The sequence below is a fragment of the Coregonus clupeaformis genome, chromosome 1, assembly GCF_020615455.1.
Source record: "Coregonus clupeaformis isolate EN_2021a chromosome 1, ASM2061545v1, whole genome shotgun sequence".
Classification (NCBI taxonomy): domain Eukaryota; kingdom Metazoa; phylum Chordata; class Actinopteri; order Salmoniformes; family Salmonidae; genus Coregonus; species Coregonus clupeaformis.
Genome location: NC_059192.1, coordinates 76,420,149 through 76,436,085, shown reverse-complemented (window position 1 = coordinate 76,436,085; position 15,937 = coordinate 76,420,149). Strand labels below are relative to the sequence as shown.

General features: G+C 40.9%; 2 protein-coding genes across 2 annotated transcripts; both read right to left on the bottom strand.

Moving 5' to 3' along the window:
* Positions 1-6,535: 6,535 nt before the first annotated feature.
* Positions 6,536-9,310, bottom strand: LOC121577145 (parvalbumin beta 2). Its single transcript, XM_041890928.1, has 5 exons — positions 9,204-9,310; positions 8,336-8,399; positions 7,690-7,822; positions 7,113-7,222; positions 6,536-6,937 (listed from the first exon to the last, which is right to left on the bottom strand). The coding sequence occupies exons 2-5, from the start codon at positions 8,391-8,393 to the stop codon at positions 6,912-6,914; spliced, it is 327 nt and encodes a 108-aa protein (XP_041746862.1). The 5' UTR covers positions 8,394-8,399; positions 9,204-9,310; the 3' UTR covers positions 6,536-6,911.
* Positions 9,311-12,043: 2,733 nt separating this feature from the next.
* LOC121577135 (parvalbumin beta 3) lies at positions 12,044-15,013 on the bottom strand. The gene is made up of 5 exons (XM_041890922.1): positions 14,909-15,013; positions 13,915-13,984; positions 13,655-13,787; positions 12,551-12,660; positions 12,044-12,341 (listed from the first exon to the last, which is right to left on the bottom strand). The coding sequence occupies exons 2-5, from the start codon at positions 13,973-13,975 to the stop codon at positions 12,316-12,318; spliced, it is 330 nt and encodes a 109-aa protein (XP_041746856.1). The 5' UTR covers positions 13,976-13,984; positions 14,909-15,013; the 3' UTR covers positions 12,044-12,315.
* Between the last annotated feature and the right edge of the window lie 924 nt (positions 15,014-15,937).

Below are 15,937 nucleotides of genomic sequence, written 5' to 3'. Positions count from 1 at the left end.
GCCTCCTGAATAAATTCACTCAACCTACATGTTGGCTGATAGCCAGCACACTGTGGTTGTGATTCCACCTGGTCACTATAACAACCAGCTTGGCTGTGGTGAGGGATGTGTAACCTATCAGTGGAGGTTTCAAAACTTCCGACACAGCAGCAGCATCTCTCATGACTTCATTAAGGTGGTGGGAAGACCAAGGGAATCATTTTTCTCTCATTTATACTCGACCCCAAACCCAGTCCAACCCCTTACCAACCATTAATCTCTTGACTGACCCATCTTGATACATGATATAAAGGAAAAAGAAGAAACAGGTTTGTGAAATGTACATCATTTGATTCAGTGCCAGACAGTGCCTCTGGCTTTAGATCATTTGATTTGGATACCACCTAGTGGTTTGTCTCTGCCAATGCAGAGCCCCCAACATAACTTCTGAATCAAACTGGAATCAATCAAGCTAGTGGGTTGGAAATTAAAAAGCAAACAGCCTTATCCCTTATTGATATTTAATAAGCATATGTAACAGTGAACAATTGGCCGAATATTTAGGAGCCATTCTGGCCTACTGATGTGGATGTTGTGTTGTCTATAGTTTATCTGTCTTCGGTCTGTGGTCCTCTGTAGCTCAGCTGGTAGAGCACGGCGCTTGTAACGCCAAGGTAGTGGGTTCGATCCCCGGGACCACCCATACACAAAAAAAATGTATGCACACATGACTGTAAGTCGCTTTGGATAAAAGCGTCTGCTAAATGGCATATTATTATTATATTATAGTAGGTATGGTTCATGGGTCACTGGTCACGTGTAGCCTATAGGCACACAGAAGACCAGGAAGTAGGGATGCACAGGCCATAAAGACAGATAGAGGACTCTAGTGCCCAAAAGCCAGTTTTAGCATGGGCAGTGCCATTGAGGACTTTCAACATTTTGAAGTAGTCAACTGGGTAGAATTTATGGTTTAAGGAAGGATCACATAATTCCATCCAGGTCATCAGGAGGGATCAGCCAATGAATTATACTCATGAGCAAACATTCCAATAACTTATCAATGACCCAAGCCCAGCTCATTTAATCCCTACCATTGTCGCTGAGTTGTCATAATGCTTCAGCAAATGTACATTATCCCAGGGGCGTTGGAAGACACCATTTAAGTAAGCTAATTTATGTCCCTCTAACTGGCCTGAATGCCTCTGCTGATCCTACAGCTGTTGTATACAGTAATCATGTGCCTATGAACCAGAGTTATACTGTTAGCACTGAGGCGGTGCCCAAGCAGGAAGTCCACTGTGTGCAGCTCACCCTGCACTAATAAAAATAACCTCAGCATGTCTACCTCTGCTAAGCTTCCCAGTAAAGCAATGAAAACAATCAAACATCCCAGAAAAGTGCTAAAAATAGCCCACGTTAACATATGTAGTTTAAGAAACAAGGTTCAAGAAATCAATAATTTGCTAGTAACAGATGACATTCGTATTCTGACAATCTCTGAAACTCACTTAGATAATACCTTTTATGATACAGTGGTAGCAATACATGGTTATAAGAAAATACAGAAATGCCAAAGGTGGAGGTGTTGCCGTTTATTTTCAGAACCACATTCCTGTACAGCTTAGAGAGGATCTCATGTTAAAAACGGTTGAAGTAATATGGCTACAGGTTCATCTGCCTCACATAAAGCCCATTCTGGTGGGAAGCTGCTATTGACCACTAAGTGCTAACAGTCAGTATCTGGATAACATGTGTGAAATGCTTGATAATGTATGTGATATAAACAGGGAGGTATATTTTCTGGGTGATTTAAATATTGACTGGCTTTCATCAAGCTGCCCACTCAAGAAAAAGCTTAAAACTGTAACTAGTGCCAGTCAACCTACCAAGGTAGTTACAAACAGCACAGGAATGAAATAATCAACATGCATTGATCACATCTTTACTAATGCTGCAGAAATTTTCTTTAAAGCAGTATCCTTAAAAAATACAATTACAAATACAAATATATAACTGCAGGTGGTAGTAAATCGCAAACCTTGGCTTTATACCTGTTCAAACAACACACTCCAGGTGGAGTAAATACAAATGCATAATTTCCAATCCCCCATATACAGTTGAAGTCGGAAGTTTACATACACCTTAGCCAAATACATTTAAACTCAGTTTTTCACAATTCCTGAAATTTAATCCTTGTAATAATTCCCTGTCTTAGGTCAGTTAGGATCACCACTTTATTTTAAGAATGTGAAATGTCAGAATAATAGTAGAGAGAATGATTTATTTCAGCTTGTATTTCTTTCATCACATTCCCAGTGGGTCAGAAGTTTACATACACTCAATTAGTATTTGGTAGCATTGCCTTTAAATTGTTTAACTTGGGTCAAACGTTTCGGGTAGCCTTCCACAAGCTTCCCACAATAAATTGGGTGAATTTTGGCCCATTCCTCCTGACAGAGCTGGTGTAACTGAATCAGGTTTGTAGGCCTCCTTGCTCGCACACACTTTTTCAGTTCTGCCCACACATTTTCTATAGGATTGAGGTCAGGGCTTTGTGATGGCCACTCCAATACCTTGACTTTGTTGTCCTTAAGCCATTTTACCACAACTTTGGAAGTATGCTTGGGGTCATTGTCCATTTGGAAGACCCATTTGCGACCAAGCTTTAACTTCCTGACTGATGTCTTGAGATGTTGCTTCAATATTTCCACATAATTCCTTGTGATTTTCCCATGATGTCAAGCAAAGAGGCACTGAGTTTGAAGGTAGGCCTTGAAATACATCCACAGGTACATCTCCAATTGACTCAAATGATGTCAATTAGCCTATCAGAAGCTTCTAAATCCATGACATCATTTTTTGGAATTTTCCAAGCTGTTTAAAGGCACAGTCAAGTTAGGTATGTAAACTTCTGACCCACTGGAATTGTGAAATAATCTGTCTGTAAACAATTGTTGGAAAAATTACTTGTGTCATGCACAAAGTAGATGTCCTAACCGACTTGCCAAAACTATAGTTTGTTAACAAGAAATTTGTGGAGTGGTTGAAAAACGAGTTTTAATGACTCCAACTTAAGTGAATGTAAACTTCTGACTTCAACTGTATTTGTTGGTAAATATATATTTTAAATATATTTTCCTTTGTTATTTTCTCCTAACCCTACCACACCCCTCCCCTAATTGGAATAAACTAATGGACACCAATACTTACTTCCAGCTTATACATACTATATACATTTTACGGCCACAGTATATTTTATATTAGTTATCTTGTTTCTTTGTTATTTTTGTTATTTTTAGTCACACCCTTCAGCTCCCCTCAACCCCTCCCATCTATCTCTGAACACCATTCAGTTTCGATGTCTGTTAGCCATATACCTGTATTTTTCAACTGTGATGTGATGTTTCACAAAAGTCCCGAGCCTTTTATTCATAGTTTCTACAGATTGTAAATTAAAAATAAAAATGTTTTGCTAGAGGATTATTATATTATTGATCGATTGACTATGGCTTTTCAAATCACCCAGCAGTGCTATTTTCAGTGTTAGCTCCAGGTACATGTTGTAATTCTTCAGCCATTCCTGAACCTGCAACCAAAAACAAGCTACATATGGGCAGTACCAAAACAAGTGATCTAATGATTCTGTCTCTTTGCAGCAAAATCTGCAGAGCTGGGATGGTTGTATGCCCCATATACAGTGCATTCGGAAAATATTCAGACCCCTTCACTTTTTCAAAAATTTTGTTACATTACAGCCTTATTCTAAAATTGATTAAATTAATTGTTTTCCTCATCAATCTACACACAATACCCCATAATGACAAAGCAAAAACAGGTTTTTTGAAATGTTTGCAAATTTATTAAAAGTAAAAACAGAAATAACTTATTTACATAAGTATTCAGACCCTTTGCTATGAGACTCGAAATTGAGCTCAGGTGCATCCTGTTTCCATTGATCATCCTTGAGATGTTTCTACAACTTGTTTGGAGTCCACCTGTGGTTAATTCAATTGATTGGACATGATGTGTCTATATAAGGTCCCACAATTGACAGTGTATGCCAGAGCAAAAACCAAGCCGTGAGGTCGAAGGAATTGTCCGTAGAGCTCTGAGACAGGATTGTGTCGAGGCACATATCTGGGGAAGGGTACCAAAACATTTCTGCAGCATTGAAGGTCCCCAAGAACACAGTGGCCTCCATCGTTCTTAAATGGAAGAAGTTTGGAACCACCAAAACTCTTCCTAGAGCTGGCTGTCCAGCTAAACTGAACAATCGGGGGAGAAGGGCCTTAGTCAGGGAGGTGACCAAGAACCAGAGGGTCACGCTAACAGAGCTCGAGAGTTCCTCTGTGGAGATGGGAGAACCTTCCAGAAGGACGACCAGCTCTGCAGCACTCCACCAATCAGGCCTTTATGGTAAAGTGGCCAGACGGAAGCCACTCCTCAGTAAAAGGCACATGACAGCCCGCTTGGAGTTTGCCAAAAGACACCTAAAAGACTCTCAGACCATGAGAAACAAGATTCCCTGGTCTGATGAAACTAAGATTGAACTCTTTGGCCTGAATGCCAAGCGTCACGTCTGGAGGAAACCAGGCACCGCTCATCACCTGGCCAATACCATCCCTACGGTGAAGCATCATGCTGTGGGGATGTTTTTCAGCGGCAGGGACTGGGAGACTAGTCAGGATCGGGGGAAAGGTGAACAGAGCAAAGTACAGAGAGATCCTTGATGATAACCTGCTCCGGAGCGCTCAGGACCTCAGACTGGGGTGAAGGTTCACCTTCCAACAGGACAACAACCCTAAGCACACAGCCAAGGCAACGCAGGAGTGGCTTCGGGACAAGTCTCTGAATGTCCTTGAGTGGCCCAGCTAGAGCCCGGACTTGAACCCGATCGAACATCTCTGGAGAGACCTGAAAATAGCTGTGCAGTGACACTCCCCCTCCATCCTGACAGAGCTTGAGAGGATCTACAGAGAAGAATGGGAGAAACTCCCCAAATACAGGTGTGCCAAGCTTGTATCGTCATACCCAAGAAGAATCGAGGCTGTAATCGCTGCCGAAGGTGCTTCAAAAAAGTACTGAGCAAAGGGTCTGAATACTTATGTAAATGTGATATTTCAGTTTTTTTACGTTTTTTTATTTGCCAACATTTCTAAAAACCTGTTTTTGCTTTGTCATTATGGGGTATTGTGTGTAGATTGATTAGACAAATAAAACAATTTAATCCATTTTAGAATAAAGCTGTAACGTAACAAAATGTGGAAAAAGTCAAGGGGTCTGAATACTTTCTGAATGCACTGTATAACATTCAATTGTTTGCAAAATTTGTATATAATAATTTAAATAGAAAACTCTAAGTTTTGAATCCGGCTTCGTTTTGTGTATCAGTTCATAACCTGTAACTGTCCATTCTTTTGTCCTGAAATTTAACTTTCTTATTCATCATAATTTTCTTCAACCAATTTTGGTCTTTAAACAGGGCCGACAGACAAGTTCCTTACCTTGTCCCCCTTCCACTTGCCTCTTCCATGTTTGCGGTAATGCTGCAATTAGTTGGTTATCATTTTGAATAGAGCAGACGTTTCAGTATATTTTTGTTAGCTGCATGTGTGACATAACACCACCAGTCCTATTTATGATATCATTTACAAAGATTATACCATTTTAAATTTTCTTTCTCCAAAAATAACATTTTTTAAAATCAATTAGTATATTTGAGTTTAACCATAATATTTGTTGTAATATTTGTTCTGTCTTTTCTGGTGGATTAAACTGAAATCGAAACCAGCTTTCTATGGCTTGTTTTAAAAATAGCTATAATTTTGGAGATTATTTCATTTTCAAATAACTGAAAGTGAGAAGTTATAATCTGAATGAAGGGAAAAAGGCCATTCTTGAAAACGGGGTGAGCCATTCTTACTAATCTGCTAGAAAACCAGTTCAGATTTAAGTATAGTTTTTATCTGACTGATGCCTTAAGTGAGAGGTCCAATGTTTTAATATTTAATCATTTCTGCCCTCCGAATTCATATTCATTATATAAATAGGCCAGTTTAATTTTGTCTGGCTTGCCGTTCCAAATAAAGTGGAATATTTCATTTTCAAATAACCGAAAGTTAGATTTAGGTCTTGGTGACTCAGAAATATACATGACTAACCACTTAATGTCAGCTACTATATGACACATGACTGTTCCAGTTCAACCATTGACCTCTCAACTCCTCACCTTAGTTACTATGTGGTGATCATTTTGATGATAAATAGCGGATGCTCCACTTGTACCCTTTTCATACTATCCTACTGACACTAACTATGCTGGTTTCGATATTTTCTTTTTCCATTGTCCTTTTCAGCAACTATGGGGGATGCGTAACCAGGCCAGCTCAGTACAGCTTGGTTTGGCTTGGTTTGGTTCAGATCTGTATTGTGAGAAAAGCCCTATTAAAGTGGGTCAGGTGATGACAAAATGCCCCTCTAGTCTAAGTAGATACTTGCATATGGAGTGGTACTGAAATTCAAGCAAACTCTAAAGACAAGACGAGACACCATATTGAAAAATAACGTTTATTCTCTTCTATATCGTTCGACGTCCATTTCCCAAAAAGTGCATCATTGATTTGACACTAAAGCGAAACTCAAATGAACGAGGACAGGGGAGACACATCCATGCTACATTTACATTCAAAGTGGATGGAAAGATGCACTATGGGTAGACAGTCACAGACTATGTCTGATATGACACCCTATTCCCTATGTAGTGCACTACTTTTGCCCATCGGCTATGGGAAAAGGTAGTGCACTATCTATGGGATAGGGTGTCATCTCAGACACAGTCACAGTCACGTGTATAAAAGTGTTACGATGAAAAGGGGGATGTCTTGGGTCAAGTTGTCATTCAGATCAATAGGTGTTGGTCAGGTCTTCATTTATCCTTTGATCATGGCAGCGAACTCTGCAAACGTGAACACAAAAAATAATATGAATGGTTCAATCATTTCTTATTCAACAGTTTATTTTCAATAACTGAGATTGCAAAGACTTGCAAGGAACATGTATATCTTGTTGTTGAAAGAATGTTCCCAAATTCCAAAAGGAATGTTCCCAATTCCATAAGGAATGTTCCTCACCATCAACTCCAATCATGCCATCACCATCCTTGTCCCCATCAGCCAGGAAAGCCTTGGTCTCAGCGTCAGTCAGGGCTCTGGCAGAGGCAGAGAAGTTCTGCAGGAACAGCCTGGATGGATACAGGCAATCAGCAATGACCGTGAATAAAGCCTATTCTGCTGCTTTCCTTCTCTACTCATATTTTGCTGAGATAAAAATACAGAAGGGGTTTAAAGTTAGGTCTTGTTTTGCCCCCACACTAAACAATCAGTCAAGCCCTATTCAGGGAACATGGCATTCACTCTAAGGAACATGATCAAACTCTCCCTGTCAGCACACCATCAGAACTGTGAGCCTGGTGAGGCCCTGTGTAGCTCAGTTGGTAGAGCATGGCGCTTGCAGCACCAGGGTTGTGGGTTTGTTTCTCATGGGGGGCCAGTATGAAAAAAATAATTATGCACTCACTAACTGTAAATCGCTCTGGATTAGAGCGTCTGCTAAATGACTAAAATTAAAAAATTTAAATGCATGAGAGAGCAGGCATAAACCAGAATAGTAGGTGTTAGATGATGAGTGTAATATCAGAGGGGTCATTACTTGAGCTCATCCTCCTCAATGAAGCCACTCTTGTCCTGGTCAATGACGTAGAAGGCCTTCTTCACGTCATCGTTGGACTTGCTTGCCAGGCCAACCTTGGCAAAGAATGCCTTGTGGTTGAAGGAGTCAGCAGCTGTGGGGAGATCAGGTATCCATTAAACTGCTGTGGGAGGATTTCACAGTTACAGCTATTTTGAACAATGCTGCTGGGCCATGGCTGTACCCGCTTGCTCAGAGCTTGTCTAGTGGTAGAACTGCTGCCCCCAGACTGGACCACACTCCCCTGGAGGCAGCGGTTCAATATTCCAGTCTAGTCACTCTTTTCTGTGCTATATCCCTCTCGTCTATCTCCTCATCAACCACAAAAAGAAAGGAGAGAGAGAGAGAGAGAGGAGAGAGAGAGAGAGAGAGAGAGAGAGAGAGAGAGAGAGAGAGAGAGAGAGAGAGAGAGAGAGAGAGAGAGAGAGAGAGAGAGAGAGAGAGAGAGAGAGAGAGAGAGAGAGAGAGAGAGAGAGAGAGAGAGAGAGAGAGAGAGAGAGAGAGAGAGAGAGAGAGAGAGAGAGAGAGAGAGAGAGAGAGAGAGAGAGAGAGAGAGAGAGTGTGTGTGTGTGTAGAAAGTGAACTGAGGCGTTTATAAGAGGTTTACCTGTGCAAGCAGCGAGGGCTGCAGCAACATCAGCATCGTTAAGACCGGCGAAGGACATGTTTAGCTGTGGAGAAAGCGGAGAAGATCAGTTACAGCAAAGCAAATGTTATTCTGTTCATCACCTGAAACTACTCATTTCATTATGCTGAAACTTTATCCTTTATCCAAGTTGGATATTTGGAAGATTGAACCCCCTCATATTAAACAATTGCATTTCCTAATAATATAAGTGGTAATAACATAGTTATTGTTATGTTATTAACATCTGAAAATCAAGTTCTATTCTTTTGGTTAGTTTTGGTTATTTTGGTTAGGATCGGTTATTTTGATTAGTTTTGGTTCTTTTGGTTAGGATAAGTTATTTTGATTAGTTTTTGGTTCTTTTGGTTAGGACAGGTTATTTTGATTAGTTTTGGTTCTTTTGGTTAGGATAAGTTATTTTGATTAGTTTTGGTTCTTCTGGTTACGACAGGTTATTTTGATTAGTTTTGGTCCTTTTGGTTAGGATAGGTTAGGACAGGTTATTTTAATTAGTTTTGGTTATTTTGGTTAGGATAGGTTCACACTGCAGAGAGCATCAGGATGGATAGTCCTCTATTCCAAAGCCCGGACTTGCAGGCAGTGAATGATAAAGTATATCATCCCAATGATGTAGCCTGGGGATTTAGCTTCCATTTGGTTCCTTGATTATTCCAAAGGCAAAAAAAAGACTTTTCCTGAGTTTCTTTAATTGAGATAGCCTTTATAGTAGATACATCCACCATGTTCTGTTCCATAGCAAGGTGTAGTAAAACCGAAGGGTTGAAGATACATGCAAGATGTTGTCGACCTGACAAGATGAAGATTTATCCCTCTGCAACAGACTCACCTCAGGTTTGGCTCTAAGGCTTGAGTGGATTCGCAAAGATTATTCTGCCAACTGGTGTAAACCCCCCTGCCCAAGCCCTCGAACTTATATACCCTACTCGCCCGAAATGTGAGACATAATGTAATAGACACCGCATGCAAAGCAGTTGGTTGAAAATGTGTCCCGTAGTCGGGGTCCTTTCTATTTATATATACATAAATGAAGATGCTTAAAAGGTACTTATATGCAAAAGTGCTTAATATTAAATCGGGCTAATAATATACACTACTGCTACGGATGAAATATACTTGCTGCCGATGCAGATTTATATCTTGTGAAAAGCTATTCAGCTGATGAGATGAGGTAAATTACATTTGTAGTTATTGAAAACCAGACTTTACACACAGATGTCTGAATATTTTGTTGGCTTCGACTTTCAAAAGTGAGCAACTGCACGTGCGCAAACGTTTCTGTGATATTTAAAAAATAATGTATAATGTTTTGATTTCAAATGAAATTGTATTTGTCACATGCTTTGTAGACAACAGGCGTAGACAGCGCTCTATTCAATCCGCATCGCGGAAGTTCATCTTTACCGTGACAATGTTCCTGCTTTAGCAGAGGCTGCATTCTCGGTAAACCTTGCATATGTCTGCTCAATCTGAAATTACCTTTACATTTATATTGCGGAATCTGTAACGCTTCAGCTTTACAAATTGAAAAAAGTTGAAACAGTGAAATGCTTATTTGGGCTTTTATTGATGTTTTACTGTCTGTTTTACGAAATGCATTAATAGCCACTTAGTTTAACAGTTCAAAGGTCTAATTTACGACTGAGTTGCTCTAATGAGTAATTGGCATATGCAAAATGTCTGGAATGAGTGGTTGCTCATGTAGCCTAAGTGTCGAACAAAAGTAGGGTTCATGATTTATGGCTGTAGGTGTGGAGTGCTCTGTTATGTTGCAAAAGAAAACAAAGACACTTGAATTACTTGAAAGGCTAATTATATTACTTGAAAGGCTAATTGTATTTTTGTATTTTATGTTTTGTTTACCCCATATGTAACTCTGTGTTGTTGTTTTTATCGCACTGCTTTGCTTTATCTTGGCCAGGTGGCAGTTGTAAATGAGAACTTGTTCTCAACTGGCTTATCTGGTTAAATAAAGGTGAAATAAAAAATAAAATAAAAAAATCTCTGTCTAATTGAAGGGTGCCTGGTGTTATTTTGGTCCCTTTCATCTCCCCTACTCCCTCCACCCTGTTTCTCATTATGGCTATATTACTATTTATGAGAACAGTGAAAGGTGATAGGTCTACTCCCATCATCATTCAAACATCCAGATCTGGGGAAAGCCATTATGCAATACCTAGGCCTACGGTACCATACATCACCGTACAAGTTTAACAATGCTCTCAATGGTGCAGCTTGGGACGCAGGAGTCCACATACAAGTATACATACGTGTGTGACAAGGTTAATGTCTGTGCGTCCCAAGTGGCACCCTATTCCCTATGAGGCCCTGGTCAAAAGTAGTGCACTATAAAGGGAATATGGTGCCACTTGGGATGCATCTTATGGGTTTCATACTGCAGCAGGTGGCACTGTTGAGGTTTACCTGTTGCTTTTGTGTGAAGGCATTTCACAGCCAGCTGGATAAACTATGGAATGCAGTTTGTTACCATTCGATTTCTATGGTTGTGTAGAGAGTATCCAAACACTTTAAATAAATCTAGCACTGGCAACCTCATCAGTTTATATTTTATGGTACATAACTTACCAGGTATGTAATTACATGGGGAAATGGTAATTACATAGTAATACCATATTTATTTATCAGTCACCTCTGCCCATCCTTGACCCTCAGGTGCATTCGGCCTGACCCTTAACCCCTGACCTTTACCCACAGACAGGTAGAGGAATCCATCTAGACACAAATAAGATTAAAGTGTCCCCCCCCCCCCCACCTTAAATATTCTCCCTCAGATTATGTCCTTTGTATCCATTCCTGCCATTATTTAATATGAGTGTTGTTGTAAGATGGATGTGTCAGAACAGTGGACAACCCGTTATTGGATGAAACTAGGACTGAATCCAAGCTGATGTGGGACATTCTAACATTCTGAGATTTCGACATTCCAAACTCCACTTAGAGGTGATTCTTGGACTAAATTCCACCTTGTCATCAATTAGTATATACAAATAATTAAATACAGTTACTGTACATTCTAGCTGTTAACAAATATCTGCAAGTAAAAGTTCAGAGTGCAATTTGTTCACTTCTACTTCTCTCTCTACATAAATAGAAATGGCCTTATTCTATGTCACCGAGTATGACATTCTCTCAGTCTGATATCTGAGAGAGAGAAACGTATTCATAAATGTGCCTCATTGACAAAAACGGTGTAACTTGGGAGTTCTGAAACCCTAGCCGGGTGCTGGCTGGGGCCCTTTGGAATGTGCTGGCTCTAACTGAACAGAGATCCTCTAGCTGGCCAGCCCCCTAAAGAACTGGCTCCAAGAGGTCCTGACAGTGGCTGCGTCTTTCTGAACCAGCTATAGATGTGCCAGAGCTGAACATATATCTGTCTCCTATACAGTGCTAGCAGATGGATCCTGTTTTAACTTTTGTGAACCTGTGTTCACATGATGTATGGCAGAGTTCACTATATACAGTTACTTCTCAGTACCCCATGGAGTGATGCCGGTGGGAATCCAGGCGTAGCTAGTGCTGAATCAGTCCTGTTTACTCTAATATTCTAAATAAACATAACATTTTACATCTTCCTTAGTTCTTTGAAGGACTTCCTCAGTTGTGACACTCAATGTTAGATTAAAAACCATTAAAAACAAAAGTCGGTGCTAATCCAAATGTGAATTTATTTCCATTTTCAAAAAGTGCAAAAGCATGGTGGTAAACTTTTGCACACCGGCTGAATGCGAACATAAGACATATTTTAAAAACATAACAGTCAACACGCTTTGGGGGCGTGGGGTTACAGTCAAAACAGTCTGGGCGACATTCATAAATAAAATGAATATAAAAAAGATGCAGTATGTGACAGGCAGCAGGCCAGGACAAAACCTCAACAGCAGATTTGTGGTTCTATGAAAACCGAGCCAATGATAGATGACTTATGCTTTCACCAAGGTGGCGAACTCTGTGGAAACAAGGAGGAAACAACACCAGTTATTGCAAGGCAGGTCTTCATGAGAACTGTTAAAAAATACACCTCATAAAATCCTCATTCCTACATGGCATCTAAAAGTAGTTACGCGTTACTAAAAATAGTTACGCATTACTAAAAGTAGTTACTTGTTACCGTTAACTTGATAGTTTGATTGAAATGTGCAAAAGTGATTTATTTACCATCTACTCCGATCATGCCATCACCATCAACATCTCCTGCTGCAAGGAAGGCCTTGGTCTCTTTATCTGTCAGAGCTCTGGCACCAGCAGAGAAGGTCTGGAGGAACAGCCTGGAGAGCGAGGAGGAGGGAGGTAGAGAGGGAGGGAGAGAGGGATGAGGGAGGGAGAGCAGGAGGAGGGAGGGAGGAGAGAGGGAGGGAGAGGAGGAGGAGGGAGGGAGGGAGGGAGGGAGAGGGGGGAGGGAGAGAGGGAGGAGGGAGGGAGGGAGAGCAGGAGGAGGGAGGAGAGAGGGAGGAGGGAGAGAGAGGGAGGAGAGTGGGAGGAGGGAGGGAGGGAGAGAGGGAGGAGGGAGGGAGAGCAGGAGGAGGGAGGGCGAGAGGGAGGGAGAGAGGGAGGAGGGAGGAGAGAGAGAGGGAGGAGAGAGAGATTGAGGAGGGAGGAGAGAGGGAGGGAGGGAGAGGAGGGAGAGAGGGAGGAGGGAGGGAAAGAGGGAGGGAGGAGAGAGGGAGGAGGGAGGAGAGAGGGAGGGAGGGAGAGAGGGAGGAGGGAGGAGAGAGGGAGGGGAGGGAGAGAGGGAGGGGGAGGGAGAGAGGGAGGAGGGAGGAGAGAGGGAGGGAGGGAGAGAGGGAGGAAGGAGAGAGGGAGGAGAGAGGGAGGAGGGAGGGAGAGAGGGGGGAGGAGGGAGAGAGGGAGGAGAGAGGGAGGGAGAGAGGGAGAGGGAGTAGGAAGAGAGGGAGGAGGCATTTTGAGAAAATTGTGTGCTATTTTCCCATGTGAATTCATGACGTTTGAATTCATTAGTTGAATTAAAATGTAGTTGACCCTCGAATTGACCCTTGGATCTATTTTAGTTGAAAACATTTACATTTCCGGCCTCATCAGAATAGTCAGAAGGGAATCGCCGAAATATGTAGGTTACTGGTGTTCATTTCAGTTGAAGTTACCCCTATGCAGTGAAATTAATATGAGACTTGGTGAGTAGAGAGCAAGGAATAGTCAATATATGCACTGGTATTAATTTCAGTTTCAAGGGTGGTGTTGCGTTGTACTGTACAGTAAGGTAGCCTTTGGCAACTGAATCAACTTGATCAACATGAGACTTACTTGAGCTCATCCTCCTCAATGAAGCCACTCTTGTCCTGGTCAACGAAGTAGAAGGCTTTCTTCAAATCCTCAGTAGACTTGCCAGCCAGGCCAACCTTGGTGAAGAACTCCTTGTGGTTGAAGGACTCAGCAGCTGTGAGAGATAAACCCAGTGGTCATTTCAACATCACAGCCTGCTCATGGATGACTAAACCTGGTCAATATGGGTCATTTCACTTTCACTGTCATTGATCGTCATAAATCAATAAAGTTCAGCACACCTTCACAATGCTTGAGGGCAGCAGCGATATCCTCATCCTTAAGCATTCCCTTGAAAGCCATTTTTAGATTCTGAGAAATGGAGAGCGAGAAAGTGAGAGAAGATAGCAGAGAGAGAGAGAAAGACATTTTCAAAGTCATGAACATTAATATTTAACAGTAAATACATAGGCCCACTAATAGACTATCTTGTATCATAGGCCCACCAATAAACTATCTTGTATCATAGGCCCACTAATAGACTATCTTGTATCATAGGCCCACTAATAGACTATCTTGTATCATAGGCCCACTAATAGACTATCTTTTGACTCTGATAACCACAACTATTGTCAAGAAAATTGTCTTAGGCTTATAGATATATGTAGATAGACCTTTTCTCAAATGTTCTTTAATTAATTAACTAATTGTTTAGATAATTAATGGATTTAAATGGATAAGAAATAGCATTGGGTCTGTGTTATCTGTAGCCTACAAGTTTACATTCCAAACTTAGCTCCTCTGTGCTCAAAGGCAGAGCGCCCCAATGCAAGAAACTACAGTAGGCCGACGCCCATACAGTGGTATGCTGTGACCCATGACCTTTAGCTCTAAATCACACTAAAAGATTCACATAGGACTTTCACTGTCATGAAGGTCCATCCATGGTCATTTAGATGGAGAACAAGCATTGGTTTAGAAAGAAACATTGAGTAAGACATGTCTGCCAGTGACTGTAAGCATCATTCAGAGTGGTCCTCGAACTGACATTCCTCGTGCGACAAAACCATGGCATAAGTCCTCCATCTCCATCTCTCAGGTAAACGCTTGAAGTCCCATGTTATTATAATTGGTTTGCCTCCAAATCCAAACGCATTCCAGATAGAGACGTTTCCCTCTTCATTTTGATTGAATTTATTCCGTGGAGGTAGTAAAGAAAAATCTTCGCATGTTGTTGATGTTGAAAACCATTGGCGGTCAGTAAATTAGAACATCAGTCCGGTTGAGGGAACTCACCTTTGGAAGATTAGTGGATTAGTGACGAGGAGGCGGCTGTATCTCAGTGTAGGGCCGGATGAAGCAATACTCCCCTAGCTCCCACATTATATACTCTCGCCCTTCAAGGTGTAACGCACACCATATGCTTAGGGTTAGTTTTGAAAAAATGTGTCTAGTAGTCAAATTGTTCTATATTTATCCGTTCAACTAAGGATATGCATGCAGTCCTTGGTGAAATGCAAGACAGGCATTTTTGGGTGCCAAGCTGATCTACTCATTCGACTGTATCTTGGAGGCAAAATGCCTGCAATGCATATTTTTTTGTAATATGACCCCTTATCTGCAATCAGGGCAATGTGACTCTTGGGGACCTCAGTGAGTTTCTGAATGTATAGAATAAGTATCAGATCATAAACCAGATATGAACCATTTAGTATATGTCAAATCAGATCATTTTGTTTTATATGATTTATATAAAAATGTAACTGTTTTAAGCTAATGTACATTATAGTATTAACCATAATGTACTCTAATGTATATGCCTTATGCTAATTGCTATATTCTTGTGATGTAGGCTTTGATTTTCTAATGTATCATTATTTTGCATAGATTCTTATGCTAGATGATATTGTGCTTGTCATATTTGTAAACAATATAAATCACCTCCATACTAGCGCAGTCTCATTTAAACATGTTAAAAGTTGTTGTTGTTGATAGAAAAATATACATGATCTTCTTGACAGTTGAAAGGTTCCCAAGCTATCAGTTTATAGCAAGAAAGCTAATCCCTCGTCTGCCCTTCATATAACCATAAGGAGAAAATGACTTGGTCTGGATGATATACTGCAGTTGGATACGCATGAGAGGAATACAGACGTTTGTTGACTTGACTCTTTACCCTGGGCTACATGCTCATATTCATGCAAGGACCAGCCTGTCAATGCCATGGTTAGGATACGTCACATACTGTCATATGAAGACAGGTGCTATAATATCTATGGTCAAACCCAGATATATTTACATACTTTCCGTCAGGGAAAGACAGCT